This window comes from Rattus norvegicus, chromosome 7, assembly GCF_036323735.1.
Source record: "Rattus norvegicus strain BN/NHsdMcwi chromosome 7, GRCr8, whole genome shotgun sequence".
Taxonomy (NCBI): domain Eukaryota; kingdom Metazoa; phylum Chordata; class Mammalia; order Rodentia; family Muridae; genus Rattus; species Rattus norvegicus.
Window position 1 is genome coordinate 129464303 of NC_086025.1, and position 14148 is coordinate 129478450.

At 39.3% G+C, this 14148-nt stretch overlaps 1 protein-coding gene across 4 annotated transcripts in view; it reads right to left on the reverse strand.

Moving 5' to 3' along the window:
• Positions 1-14148, reverse strand: part of Scaf11 (SR-related CTD-associated factor 11) — a 52409-nt gene that overhangs the window by 13431 nt on the left and 24830 nt on the right. For 3 of the 4 annotated variants that reach the window (NM_001271170.2, XM_063263398.1, XM_063263397.1), the window contains exons 4-6: positions 9529-9606; positions 5115-5215; positions 4565-4629 (exon numbers count right to left, since the gene is read on the reverse strand). In NM_001271170.2, the coding sequence (NP_001258099.1) occupies positions 4565-4629; positions 5115-5215; positions 9529-9606 (244 nt within the window). Of the gene's footprint in view, positions 1-4564; positions 4630-5114; positions 5216-9528; positions 9607-13296; positions 13465-14148 lie in introns of all 4 variants that reach the window. The other variant, XM_063263399.1, reaches the window with a different exon arrangement.

Below are 14148 nucleotides of genomic sequence, written 5' to 3' on the forward strand. Positions count from 1 at the left end.
CTTTTCTTTCCTTTTTCTTTTTGGTGAGTCTCATCGGGAAATTATTTCTGTGTAATTTCAAATTTGGTAATGTAAAGCATATATTCTTTCTGTTTAAAGATTTGTTTTATTATTTTTAAATACGTGCGGGTGGGGTATCTGTGTACAGGTGTACGTGTGTGAGTGCTGGTGCCCAGAGTTCAGAGGCATCAGATTCCCCATGACTGGAATTACACAGGCAGTGAGCTAAACGTTGGGAAATACCCCGAGGTCCTCAGAAAAAATAGTACACAGTCTTACTGCTGACCCATCTCTTCAGCCCTTTATAAAAGATAAAGTCTAAGAACACTTGATAGCTTACTAAGTTTTTGTTTACTACTAAGCCGTGTGTGTGTGTGTGTGTGTGTGTGTGTGTGTGTGTGTACGTACAGCGTCTTCTAGCACTTATTCCCTTGAATCAGGATCACTCACTGACCATGAAGCCCAGCAGTCCAGATAGGCTGGCTAGGTTTCCCAGGACGACCTATCTCCTCTACCCCACACAGTCCAGCTAGGCTGGCTAGGTTTCCCAGGACGACCTATCTCCACCCCACACAGCCAGGAATACAAGCTTCACTGCTAGGAACTTACCTGGGTGCTGGACACTCGGGCTCAGGTTTCCATACTTGCACAGCAAGTGTCTGACCCGCTGAGCTATCTCCCCAGCCCATGAGGCCAAACAATGTACTTATGGTTCGTCGTACACTGTAGCTGACACAATCAGTGGTGTTCCCTAAGAGCTCTAGGAAGCATCTACACTGCAAATGGCAACTGCCGTCTCAGGTCTGCTTGCATCATAAAAGTTCTGCTCATCATTGCATCACGAAAAATCAAAAACAGACAAATGCACGCGGACAAGAGCAGACCTCTTTTCTGCTACTCAAGGCCACATGGTCTCCGTTTTCTATGTTACTACTGCTGGTTAAAGCACATTTTCTACTTAATAGTACAATAATTGCCATCAACACTAATGACATAACAAATATAATATGGATATAGGGGTCAAGGGAGCTGACTAAGATTCGGCACTGTGATGTATAACTGAAAGATGAAATAATGATTTTTTTTTTCAAGTCAGGGTTTTGCTGTGTAGCCATGGCTGTCGTTTCCTGGAACTTGCTCTGTAGAACAGGCTAGCCTAGAACTCAGAAATCTGCCTTCAGAGTACTAGGATTAAAGGAATATGCCACCACTCTCCCGCTGAAACAATGATTTTTAAGTTTCTTAAAAAGCCAGCAGCAAAAATTCTGAGTATCCAGCTGCAGCTTACCAATAACCATGTTTTGCTCAACCACATACAGAATTGCTGGACTGTAGTTACGTTGTATCTTTTATATCCCAAAGGCATTAAATTGTTAAGATTCATTCACTACTTAATGAATATATAGAGTTTACATAATGCTATGTGTTCGTTTAGAAGCCTTTGAGAACCTGTCATCAGACAAACAGCTTGGTAGAAAGAACTACTCATTCTCTACCTATGTTAAATACTGAGAATTCCAATAACACTCTCATTAAAGGATTCAACACTGGTTAATTTCTCTATATTGGAGCTGGAGAAATAGCTCAGTATTTTAAGGGCACTAGTTGTTCCTACAAAGAATAACTAGTTTGCAAAGGGCCAAGGTTTGGTTCTCACCACTCACATGGCAGCTCACCCAAAGCATGAGGCCGGGGAACCAGACTCTGACTAAACTTCAAGGGCACCAGACAAACCATGAGCGACAATAAACAGTATGAATCTAAAAAATTCTCCAAATTGTGATTTTCTAGAAATAATTTCACATACCCACTAATCTTTCTAAAATAATGTACATATTTTAAGAAAACAGTGCCATCTTTTATTCAATCTCTGCTTATCAAAAAAAAGTAATGCAAAAAACACTGTTTCTTGAGTCAGGCAGTGGTAGCATAGGCCTTTAATTGCAGCCCTTGGGAGGTAGAAACAGGTGCATCCCTGAGTTTGAGGCTAGCCTGGTCTACAAAATGAGTTACAAAATGAGCCACAGCTACAAGCAGAAGTCTTATCTCAAACAAACAAACATAAAAACAAAAAACAAAGAAACCGAAGCAAAACAAAACTGTCTGTCTATACACCTCATCTCTATCTTTGGATACAACAGAAGCCTCTGAAGCTGTGAACTGACTCTCAATTGTTAACTCCAATTGTTTCCTCCCCATGAAAGGCTGAAGTTTCTGCTGAGGCGACTTTCAATCCCTCTTAGAAAAAACACATTCAAGCTTCTGTTTTAAGGTCATCTCTCCTGTGCTCTTCCTTTCCTGGTTCTCGGTGTGGCTTAAACAGGTGCTCAATCTGCGATGCCAAGGGGAAGCTTGGCTTGTCTTTAATTCAGAATTTCCCTGTTAGGGTACACAGTGTGAAGGTGTGTCTCTGCATATTCAACTGTTAGTTCTGTACCACAGAGAGCTAATGGCCCATCCCTAGTCTCATACTGTGTAAATACTCATTCTTCCTTCTCTTCCTAAAGCAATCTAGAGTTGTTTCTGATTGGCTTTCATACAGAGCTGATGGCCAATAGCTGGGAAGGAAGTGAGAGGCAGATCTTCAGGGTAGAGAGAGGGACTATGGGGTTAGAAATGTGTAGAGAGAATATCTGTGTCTGTATAGATGTAGCATCTATCAATAATAAATCTGGCAGCCTATGGCTTAGGTGGAAAATAGAAGATGGAACATCCAGGAGGAGAAAGAATTCTAGGATAGAGCTAGGCGTGGGAAGATCAGCCCAGGAGATGTGAGGAGATGGACATATGGCACCTGAGCATAGGCACCAGCCACATGGCAGAGCGTGGGTTATCTAAGTTATGGTCTAGTCATGACCAAAGTCTTTATAAATGTATTCTGTGTGTTGAGTATTTTGAGACCACGCAGCCGGAAAGATGAAGCTTTCCCAACTTCTAGACTGGGGAGCCAGTGAGCACAGGGTAACTGTACAGACGAGACAAAAGCAGAGGTAGACCTGGCCACGCAGCCGGACACAGTGCTGAATGGGTCAGGTTAGAGTAGTCAGGAGACTGCCCAATGGAAAGCCTAGGATTTAAAATATTAATAAGCCTCAGTGTCATTATCTACACCGCTGGCGGGTCCCAGCAGTCCCATTATAGCTCCCAAACACATTTCAGCAAACACTGATTCCAACATTATGACACCATCTTTCTATGGCCTAGGGCAGAGCTCAGTTCTCATCCAGACACTGGAGTTCCTGGGGTTCAGTCCCAAGCACTTCTAGGCAAGTGTAGGAAAAAATTCTTTTGTATAATATAAACTAAGATAATAAATACTGTGAGATTAATGCTCAACAGGCATTCAAAGCCTGACGAGTGCCAACAACAAATCTGTTATTAAACAGAGACAGCATTTCTTCAAGAGACGCCTGGAAGGCATTGGAATGGCTCAGGAGCTGGACAGGGCTCAGGGGTAAAGCGTCTGCTGGGCAAGCATAGGGACTTGAGTTTTATCCCTGGAGCCCCCAGAAACGAGTCCACAGTGGGTGACTGTGACCCCAGAGCCGAGGAGACAGAGACAGGAAGAGCCCAAGGGATTCGCAGCTGGCCAGCCTAACTGAGCCGATAATCGAGCTGCAGGTTTACTGAGAAATCCTGTCTCAAAACCTAAGGTCGAAAATGATTAAAGACACCCAACATCAACCTATAGCCTCCAATGCAAGGACAAATACACACACACGCACCTCTGAACAATTAGTACAAAACCCTGCGTGCATTAGCAGTGATCCTCTCAGTATCAGAAACAAATAATCATGTGACTATCACTCTTGGTATCAATTATTATTTCTCATTCTATTATTAAATCAACAGCTTGGGAAGTTTTCTTTTGTTTGATTTACCCTTTTATTTTAAAGGTACTCTGACACACATGCTATCTCTCCCTTTTCCTCTCCCACCTCATGCCATACACATATACCCCCAAAAAGGAAAAGGGAGAAGCCTAAGAGGCTGTTCTTTTTAGACTGAATTTACTATAAACAAACACAAACCAAATTTCACCTTTAAAGACAAACAGGGACCATCCCTGAGATGATGCTCAGCCAATCTATGCAAAGAGTACAAACCCAAAGTGTCTGAGACTCATGGGCATTTCACCACCTCCCCTAGACACGGGGACCAGACTACAGTACAGGTTACCAAACACCAGGTCATCAGTAATGTTTTCTCTCACACACTTCCTTTCCTTCCTTCTCCCTTCAAGCTACAAAAAGAACAGGAAGCAGAAGAGATGACCTCTGTGAACGAAAACAGTGGAGCACATACGGTGCACTGTGGCGTACTGTGGCGCACTGTGGCGCACTGTGGCGCACTGTGGTGTACTATGGCGCACTGTGGCGCACTGTGGCGTACTGTGGCGTACTGTGGTGTACTATGGCGCACTGTGGCGCACTGTGGTATACTGTGGAGAGATCTAAGACGCTCCATTATCAGCTATTTTCAAAATCAGCATATTGCTAAAAAACATGGCATTAGCAGTGAATCACAACAGAAACAGAAAAGACACACAAGCAAGGTTACTTACTATACAACACCTTCAAGTCATCAGATCTCTCACATAACAGATCTTCTCTTACAGTGTTTCCTTTTCTGTAGATATGAATAAGTTTAAAGGATTACAAAACTAAAAATCTGTTCAGTTACTTTTAATCCACTGCCCCTCACAATGAAATATTCTCATATACTCAGATCAAATAGTAACACGCTAAACTAGGTTTTAATATGCAATGAATTCCATTATGTTAGTATTTAAACAATAATCTTGCTAACTTTCATGACTGGATACTGAGACATGCAGAATAGAAGTTATTACTTGTTTAAAGGAGCGACTGGAAATGTCTAGCAAAGTAAGGTAGGCGTAAGTGCCACCTGCCATTCATTTAACATTCTCCCCTCTAATGACTTCAACAGGAACTTTATATAGGCAAAAACATTGCTGTGTCCTTTCCTTAGGAGTGGGGAGGGCTAATCTCACCCCATATCCTACCTACCATGCTGCAGGAGATACCCACAACACCTTTTGCACTTACATATGGTCGCTCACACTGAATCCCACTGTAAAATTAATCACTCACCTCTTGTCGCTTTTGGAACTTTCATGATAAACGAGTTGTTTCTTAAAAGACTCCTCATTTTCCTTGTCGTCTAATTCTCTCGACCGTCTTTTTACCTGAATCTGTAAGAAAAGCAAAACTACCATTAAGTAAGGACACCAACATTACAAATAGCTTTTCAATTCTCCCTTGCAATTACAAAATTAAAGAAAGAAAAAACCTGTCACACTAGAGTGCAGTCACTTCCTGACACTATCGTATACACCTTTAATCACAGCACTTGGGAGACTCAAAAAAATAAATCAAGAATTCAAGACCAGCCTAGGCAGAAGACCATTATCTTTATAATTTTATAAGGATGGTTGGAAAATAGTTTATCTTCCAGAGAATCTATTTTTGAGTTTTATTATATTAGCACCTAAGTAATTGTCCAATATATGACAATTTGCATGGGTAAGAAAGACATCAGCAAACACAACAGGCAGACCCTTTTGTTTATATGCACCTGCTCACATCCAAGTATGAGTGTGCTTGTGTAGGCCAGAGGAAGACTTCCAGGGTGTTTCCTCAGGCACCATTCACATTCTTGTTTGCCCTGGAAGCAGTAACTACGTAAGCTATGCTACTGGTCAGTGAGACCCAGGGCAGGATCCCAAGTACACACTTTCATTCCAGTTGCTCTTTCAACACAGGGAGGAACTCAAGAGCTCATGCTTCTATAGCAAACACTTCACTGCGCTGGGCCCTACCCTCTCTCTAACAGTTTTTATGTGCACTGCAATGCTGTGTGTAGTTCATATCAGGACTCACAGGAAAAAAAAGAAAAAAGAAAAAAAAAATCAAAACAAGTTAGAAATGCCTAAACTGAAAACTAATCCTAAAACAGTTGCTTTCCTATATGCAAGTTGTCAAACTGCAGTCAATTCCTCCCTTAGAGGTATCACATGCACGCACACGAGTTCCCTGTCATTTTTCTTAAGCTATTTATCATTTATTTTCATAGACTTGTTAAACACATCTTACTTACCACTGTCCTATCTTCCTCTTTTCCTCATGAACTCAGCAATGTTTCTATTTATTTTCTTTTTAACAAGCAAAAATATCAACAATAAAATATTAACCATTTGTAAGGGCCAGAGAGCAGGATGTGTGCTATGAGACCAAATCTCCTAGAAATGTCAGAAGCTTACCCATCAGCAAGGCTGCTTAAACAAGACCTGAGCAATGATGACACCATCAAACATTCTCACATGGAAATAAAGAACTACAGCCACCTAAGAGATGGTATTCCCTAGGGAACCGTCCCCTAGTTGGTTATCCAATACCCTGGGGTCAGCCCTGAAATCACACACACAAGTAACACAAAGACTGAGCAGACTCTAATTACATATTTAGGTGCACACACACACACGCACACACACACACTCACTCACACACCTATCTATATAACAACAATCAAAGAAAAAGAGGCCAGAGGCCATAAATTTGAGAGCTAGCAAGACAGGAGGAATACCTGGGAGAGTGGGAAGGAGGAAAGAGTAAAATGATCTAGTTATAGTTTTTTTTGTTTTTGTTTTTGTTTTTGTTTTTGTTTTTCTTTTTCTTTTTTCTTTTTTTCGGAGCTGGGGACCGAACCCAGGGCCTTGCGCTTGCTGGGCAAGCGCTCTACCACTGAGCCAAATCCCCAACCCGATCTAGTTATAGTTTAATCTGAACAACTAAAAATGTTTTTAGCTATAATCATGATTCATACCAAACAATATCAATGCCACATAAGAACAAAGATGTCAATTTATGTTCAATTTCATTTCTCTCATCTCCAAATTATGTTTTTCATAACAGTAGTTTATTAAAACTTAATAATCAGTGGAATAGAATTGAAGATCCAGAAATGAATCCAAAGTTGCTTAATCTTTGACAAAGGAGTTAAAACCACCCAGTGGAAGCAAGACAGCATTTTCAAAAAATGGTGCTGGATCAACTGCCGTTGGTACATAGAAGAATGCAAATTGATCCACTCTTATCACCTTGTACAAAGCTCGACTCCAAGTGGATCAAGGACCTACACATAAAACCAGATACACTAAAACTAAGAGAAAGTGGGGAAGAATCTCAAACACATGGGGATAGTGGAAAACTTCCTGAACAGAACACCAATAGCTTATACTCTAAGATAAGAATCCACAAAAGGGACTTCATAGAATTGTACAGCTTCTGTAAGGCAAGGGACACTGTCATTAGGACAAAATGGCAACCAACAGATTGGGAAAAGATCTTTATCAATTCTACATTCGATAGAGGGCTAATATCTAATATATACAAAGAACTCAAGAAGTTAGACTGCAGGGAGACAAATAACCCTTTTAAAAAATGGGGTACAGAGCTAAACAAAGAATTCTCAGCTGAGGAACATGGAATGGCTGATAAGTACCTAAAGAAATGTTCAACATCCTCAGTCATCAGAGAAATGCAAATCAAAACAACCCTGAGATTCCACCTCACACCAGTCAGAATGGCTAAGATCAAAAACTCAGATGACAGCAGATGCTGGCAAGGATGTGGAGAAAGAGGAATACTCCTCCATTGTTGGTGGGATTGCAGACTGGTACAACCACTGTGGAAATCAGTCTGGTGGTTCCTCAGAAAATTGGACATTGAACTACCTGAGGACCCAGCTATACCTCTCCTGGGCATATACCCAAAAGATGCTCCAAAATATAACAAAGACACGTGCTCCACTATGTTCATAGCAGCTAAAGCTAACATAGGAAGAAGCTGGAAAGAACCCAGATGTCCTTCAACAGAGGAAAGGATACAGAAAATGTGGTACATCTACACAATGGAGTACTACTCAGCTATTAAAAACGATGACTTCATGAAATTCATAGGCAAATGGATGGAACTAGAAAGTATCATCCTGAGTGAGGTAACCCAGTCACAAAAGAACACAAATGGTATGCACTCACTGATAAGTGGATATTAGCCCAAAAGCTCGGACTACCCAAGACACAATTTACAGACAACATGAAGCTAAAGAAAAAGGAAGACAAATATGTGGATGCTTCAGTGGGGAACAAAATACTCACAGGAGGAAATATGGAGATAAAGAGTGGAGCAGAGACTAAAGGAAAGACATCCAGAGACTGCCACATCTGGGGATCCATCTCACATGCAGTCACCAAACCCAGTCACTACTGGGGATGCCAAGAAGTGCATGCTGACAAGAGGTCCTGAGAGGCTCTGCCAGAGCATGACAAATACAGAGGCGGATGCTTGTAGCCAACCACTGAACTGAGAACAGGATCCCCAATGCAGGAGTTAGAGAAAGGACGGAGGTAACTAAGGGGGTTTGCAACTCCATGGGAAGAACAAAAATATCAATCAACAAATGTTCCCAGAGCTCCCAGGGACTAAACCACCAACCAAAGAGTGTATACACATGGAGTGACCCATGGCTCCAATTGCAAATGCAGCAGAGGATGGCCTTGTCAGGCATCAATGGGAGGAGAGGCCCTTGGTCCTGTGAAGGCTCAATGACCCCAGTGTAGGGGAACGCCAGGGTGGGAGGAGTGGGTGCTTGGGTGGGTGAGGAAGCATCCTCATGGAGGCTGGGGATGGGGAGATGGGGTGGGGGCTTTCCGGAGGGGAAACCAGGAAAGCCGTTAACATTTGAAATGTAAATAAAGAAAATATCCAATAAAAGAAAAGGAAAAAGAAGACTTATTTATTATGTATACATAATACTGCCTGCATGTACACCTGCATACCAGAAGAGGGCACCAGATCTCATTATAGATGACAGTGAGTCACCATGTGGTTGCTGGGAATTGAACTCAGGACCTCTGAAGAGCAGCCAGTGCTCTTAACCTCTAAGCCGTCTCTCCAGCCCCATAAAAACAGTTTTTAGATATTTGGAGCTTAAGTTTTATGGAAGTTTATCTTTGAATCCAGTACCTCAATTAAAACATTTTTTGATGAAAAAAATGTATTCAAAGTGTTATCCAACCAAGATGTTTTGAAATACAAGAAACAATCATGCTGATGCTTTGGAAATGAAAGCATTTCCATATATATATTATATATATATTTATATAGATAATATATATTATATAAATATATATATAAAAAATATATATAAATAAAATACACACACACACACACACACACACACACGACTTCTTTCAAAGCCATTAATCTACCTGCACAATACTAGGTGACCACTACGGTACAGCCGCTTCAGAAGGCATAGGAAAGCAGTCCAGGACTAGTTACCGGCACTAAAGCTGTGAACTTGCTATGTTCAAGAGAAATGATGCCACACATTAAACCTAAAGGTGAACAACTTCTAAAATTACACAGCTAGAAATCTATCAAAGCAAAGCAGCTGCAGTTAATATCATGAAGTCATAAACTCAAAATGAAATCAAAGGCTTACCTTAGCACAACCTTCAAATGCACGGAGTTCAAACACTGCCTGAAAGGGTTTCCGATCGATTGGACAAGAAGCCAGTATCTGAGAAATGATAACAAGTGTATCTTTAGATGAGATCACAATTAAACTACACTACATACAGTCATAATTCCCCACTCTCATAGAAATAAATTTTTCTAAGTTCAAAATGAAGGAGAGGAAATACTCTGACTGTACCATACCACAAAGCAAAAGGCACCTTAAGTCTGCTTCATTCTTTCTAAGGTTTACCAACTAAGTACAGTGAACATGAGAAGTAAAATACCCACTCCTGAGACCCATGAGGACATGCTGCTCCAGGGAGAACTACAGTTAGAACCAAGGCTGAGCCTCACACCTACTGCTCTGTCAAGCACAGCTGGCTGTGACAGCATTAAGAGAGGGCCTGCAGGGGTTGGGGATTTAGTTCAGTGGTAGAGCCCTTGCCTAGCAACCGCAAGGGCCTGGGTTCAGTCCCCGGCTCCAAAAAAAAGAAAAAAAAAAAAGAGGGCCTGCAGCAATGAACAAGCCACCTGGGCATTTTAGTACTCTGAGGTAGCATTACTGACAAACTCATTATTTTGACTAAACAGCTGGGTTGGCAGTGAAAATGTTATTTAAAATAGGAAGCATTCACCCAGCCTCCATGAGCCTAAGTAACAGCCCAGAGCTAAGCACACACACACACACGTTTGCAGCTACCTCATATACACATGTCCTTTTAATACTACACTTCATATGTTGATTTCCATGCTATTTTTTCTTATAAATTAATGATCATGCATTTGTCCACAGTAACTTTCCTTAACAGTATGCCGTGTCACAATAGCTAGTTTTCATCCTCTTTAAAAGATACATAGGGCTGAGCACATTTTATTTTTAAGAACATATTCAAGTTTCTTTTTATCCATCTATACTCTTTACCTAATTTTTATTAGGTTTCTGGTTTTTTTTTTTCAAATTGAATTATGTGTTCTTTATTTTGTAGGGAAATCTGTCCTTCAATTACTTTACAATTGTAAATCAACCTAATTTTGGTCTATGTCCCTGTGCTTTCAAAGACTTTATATGCACCAACTGTAATTCTATATTAAGTGTATGCACAAGGTATTTGTATGTTAACATAATTTAAGAAAGACTTTTCTACTAGAATAGGAGGAAAGACTACAATTTAATGACATCATTAATCCTTATAGTTGCACATGTTAAAAAAAAAGAATACTAGTAACTTAATAGCAATCATCTGAAAGATCAAAAATAAATTTTGGAATGTAGGTAATTCACTTTATACTATTCCTTACAGGGAAATGTTGTCATTTATGCCCATATTTAAATAAGCATATAGAACAGAGTATGTGTAGCCCCTAATCATCTAACACATTTCTACAAAACTCAAGGAATTCTTAAAAACAAGCGGAAAGGGGCTGGGGATTTAGCTCAGTGGTAGAGCGCTTACCTAGGAAGCGCAAGGCCCTGGGTTCGGTCCCCAGCTCCGAAAAAAAAAAAGAACCAAAAAAAAAAAAAAAAAAAAAAAAAACAAGCGGAAATATAAACTGAGTTATTTCTACAACTGGAGTAGGATATATAAATGTTTACTGTTGGTCGATAGGCTCCGAATGAAAAGGTTTACCACCCGGAAGAGACGATGAGGGTCAGCACAATACATCAGTCCTGACAGGACAATACCTAAATGTACTTCCAAATTCTCAGGATTTAGGATGCTATAAATTTGCTAGCAAAAATGTTTTAAAAGTAGCAAAAACAAAATACTTTACATCTTACTCACAATGCATTTCAAACAGCAATTTTAATTTAATGAACTAGATGTACTAACAATGAAACTGCTTGTTGGCAAAAACTGTAAAATTTCTTAGAGGTTACATTCTTACAGTTATATTGAAAATATCTAAAAAACTTTCCATTTTTCCAAAGTTTTCAAATATATTTATTTACATTTTAAAAGTAATTTTCCAAAGATTAAACAGTTAATAAATGAAAATAAGGTTTTCCTAAAACGCACTGTCTCTTTTGTCCAAACTCTGGCACTGTTAAATAAACTCTCTGTGCTTCATATAGTAATCTGTGAAAATAGGAATAAGAACTTTAAAGTTAATTTCTGGTAACTATTAGCAATTCTTAGAGGAACATGTGGTAATATACTATATAAGTTCCTATATAAGATCCAGTTTAACTACACTGACAAAAACCTACGTCAACAAAAGGACAATCTACAACATGATATATGAAACATTAAGTCCTTAGATGATTTACTTTGTTGGTCTACCTATAATAAATTTATAACCCAAAGAAATAGATGTACCAAAATAGCTGGTAGCTAAAATTATCAGTTTCATCGTGTTTCTTTTAAATTTCCTCTTGACATCAACTAGCCATCATTCCTTTCTTTGTAATTTTTTTTCTTTTTTCTTTTTTTCGGAGCTGGGGACCGAACCCAGGGCCTTGCGCTTGCTAGGCAAGGGCTCTACCACTGAGCTAAGTCCCCAACCCCTTCTTTGTAATTTTTAAAGTACCAAGATTTTAACCTGAACCATTCATGCTTTGACATGTTCCAAACATGGGTTCTGGGCAGGATCTCCTCCATCTTTTATCCCACCATGACTACTTGGCTTGGATCTGACTTGGCTCAGTGAGTAAGGATCCACTACTCTAACAAAACCATTCCATCAAACAAAGTAAACCAGGGCGAAGTTGGCAATATGAGGAACTCTATTATGTGTTATGACCTAGACACACTGTACAGCTCTCGTAAAGGTGACTGAATTAACATTAGAAAATCATCTAATTACCTTTACCCCAATCTTAGCAAATGGGAAAAAATACCCCAAAATTACATTATCTTCTCCGGGTATGAAGTTTAGGTAAAGAAATAAACCCAGAAAAGTAGATAAAATGCCTTTGCTGGGGCTAAGAAACAATGTTGCCCATATGTAATCTTAAAAACATATATTATAAAAGAGTATTTCAGAGAGGAAACAGAAGTCTGTTATTTATTCTCTATTTTCATAGTATACATAAAGTAATTGCAGAAGTCAATGGAAAACTCAAAACATGAATTGAAAATTAAGAAACTATTTTCCTTAAGGTACCCTGTATGCATCCAAGTGCATTAATATATACAGATATCGACCCACACATCATGTAATACCTGCACTACCAGAAAAATTTACAAATGGTTCTTTGCTTTGAAATGGCTTCGATTGGCTATTTTAAGGCATTTACAGGATCCTCATGCCTACACTTAGCAGATAGTGAGACAATCCCAAGGTACTTTGGTCTTCAAAATAGCGTTTTCAAAGTAAAGTTTGTTTGGCTATAAATACTGACTGCATTTTTAAGCTGCAAAGTTTTAAGAGCTCCTATTTAAAGCCAATGTAGAGAAATTTTAATATTTTAAATGAGTTTAATTTTAAAGATCAAACTTTTTTATATGTAAGAATTTTAATGTTCATCATTTGATTACTTATACAACAAATATACCATTATTCACCTGTTTAATGTGACCTAAGTAATTTTTAAAATATCTAATTAGTCCCATAATCAAAGTATCTAAGAACACATTCAGCTTTATGATACAACTACAAAGTTAACAGAACTTGCTCACTGTTTACGTATAACGTATATTAAAGACAGAGCCCATATCTTACAGCAAATGCTCTGTACTACTGGTATATAAGGAGATTTTGATAGAAAAAAAAAAAAAAGATCTTTCCTAATGATTTCAGTAAAACATACCCTAGTATTCTGAAGCGTTGTAAATTCCCAGTTCAGACAAACTCATATTTAAATGTAAGAACAGGAAACCTTCCTTATTTGAGAATTCAGGATTCTTGGTTTCTAATATTTCTTGCTTCCTGATGCTGCTCTATCCTCAATCACAAAGGCTGCCTATAGATAGCCCTCCTAGAGAGAGAGAAGCAAGTGTTAAAGGAAGTGTTTAAAACTAAGTCTCAACATCTATGCTTACAGGTAAGCTTTCCTGTTCACAGGTACCCACACCGCCTATCTCGGCCACTAAGAGATAAAGCATATTACGTACAAAATTACAGTTCAAAGTCGAAGGTGAGTTAGAGGCCGGGGCTTACAGTAAAACTGCTGAGCACTATCATCCCTCCCTCAGTGAGAGTCCAACAGCCAGCCACGGTCTCCAAAGGGTCAGCAGGCGTCAAGTCACATGTTCCCTACCACATTCAAACATTCATTCCACACAGCCTTTGCCAATGCACATTTGGTTCTTTACAGCAGCTCTCAAATGCACGTCCATAGTTAACAGCTGTCAGTGATAAAATTAAGACAAAGAATATATTCAGTATACCCACTCAAAAGGAGTTTGTTCACATTTCCCAAGATATATTGTAACACTAGGGTAGACTTACACTTTCTCTTAATGTCTTCTGACATCTAATGTCTAAGACTTTTTTCCTAGTATACAAACGCAAAATTCAGGAAACTGCCTGTATAAATCATTTTAAATATTCTGACATTTACAACTGGCCTACATAGAAATATATATATAATTTACCTGATGGGTGAAGGGCTATTAGATGAAGACTCTCACAAGTATTCTTACATTCTTTAGATAACAAA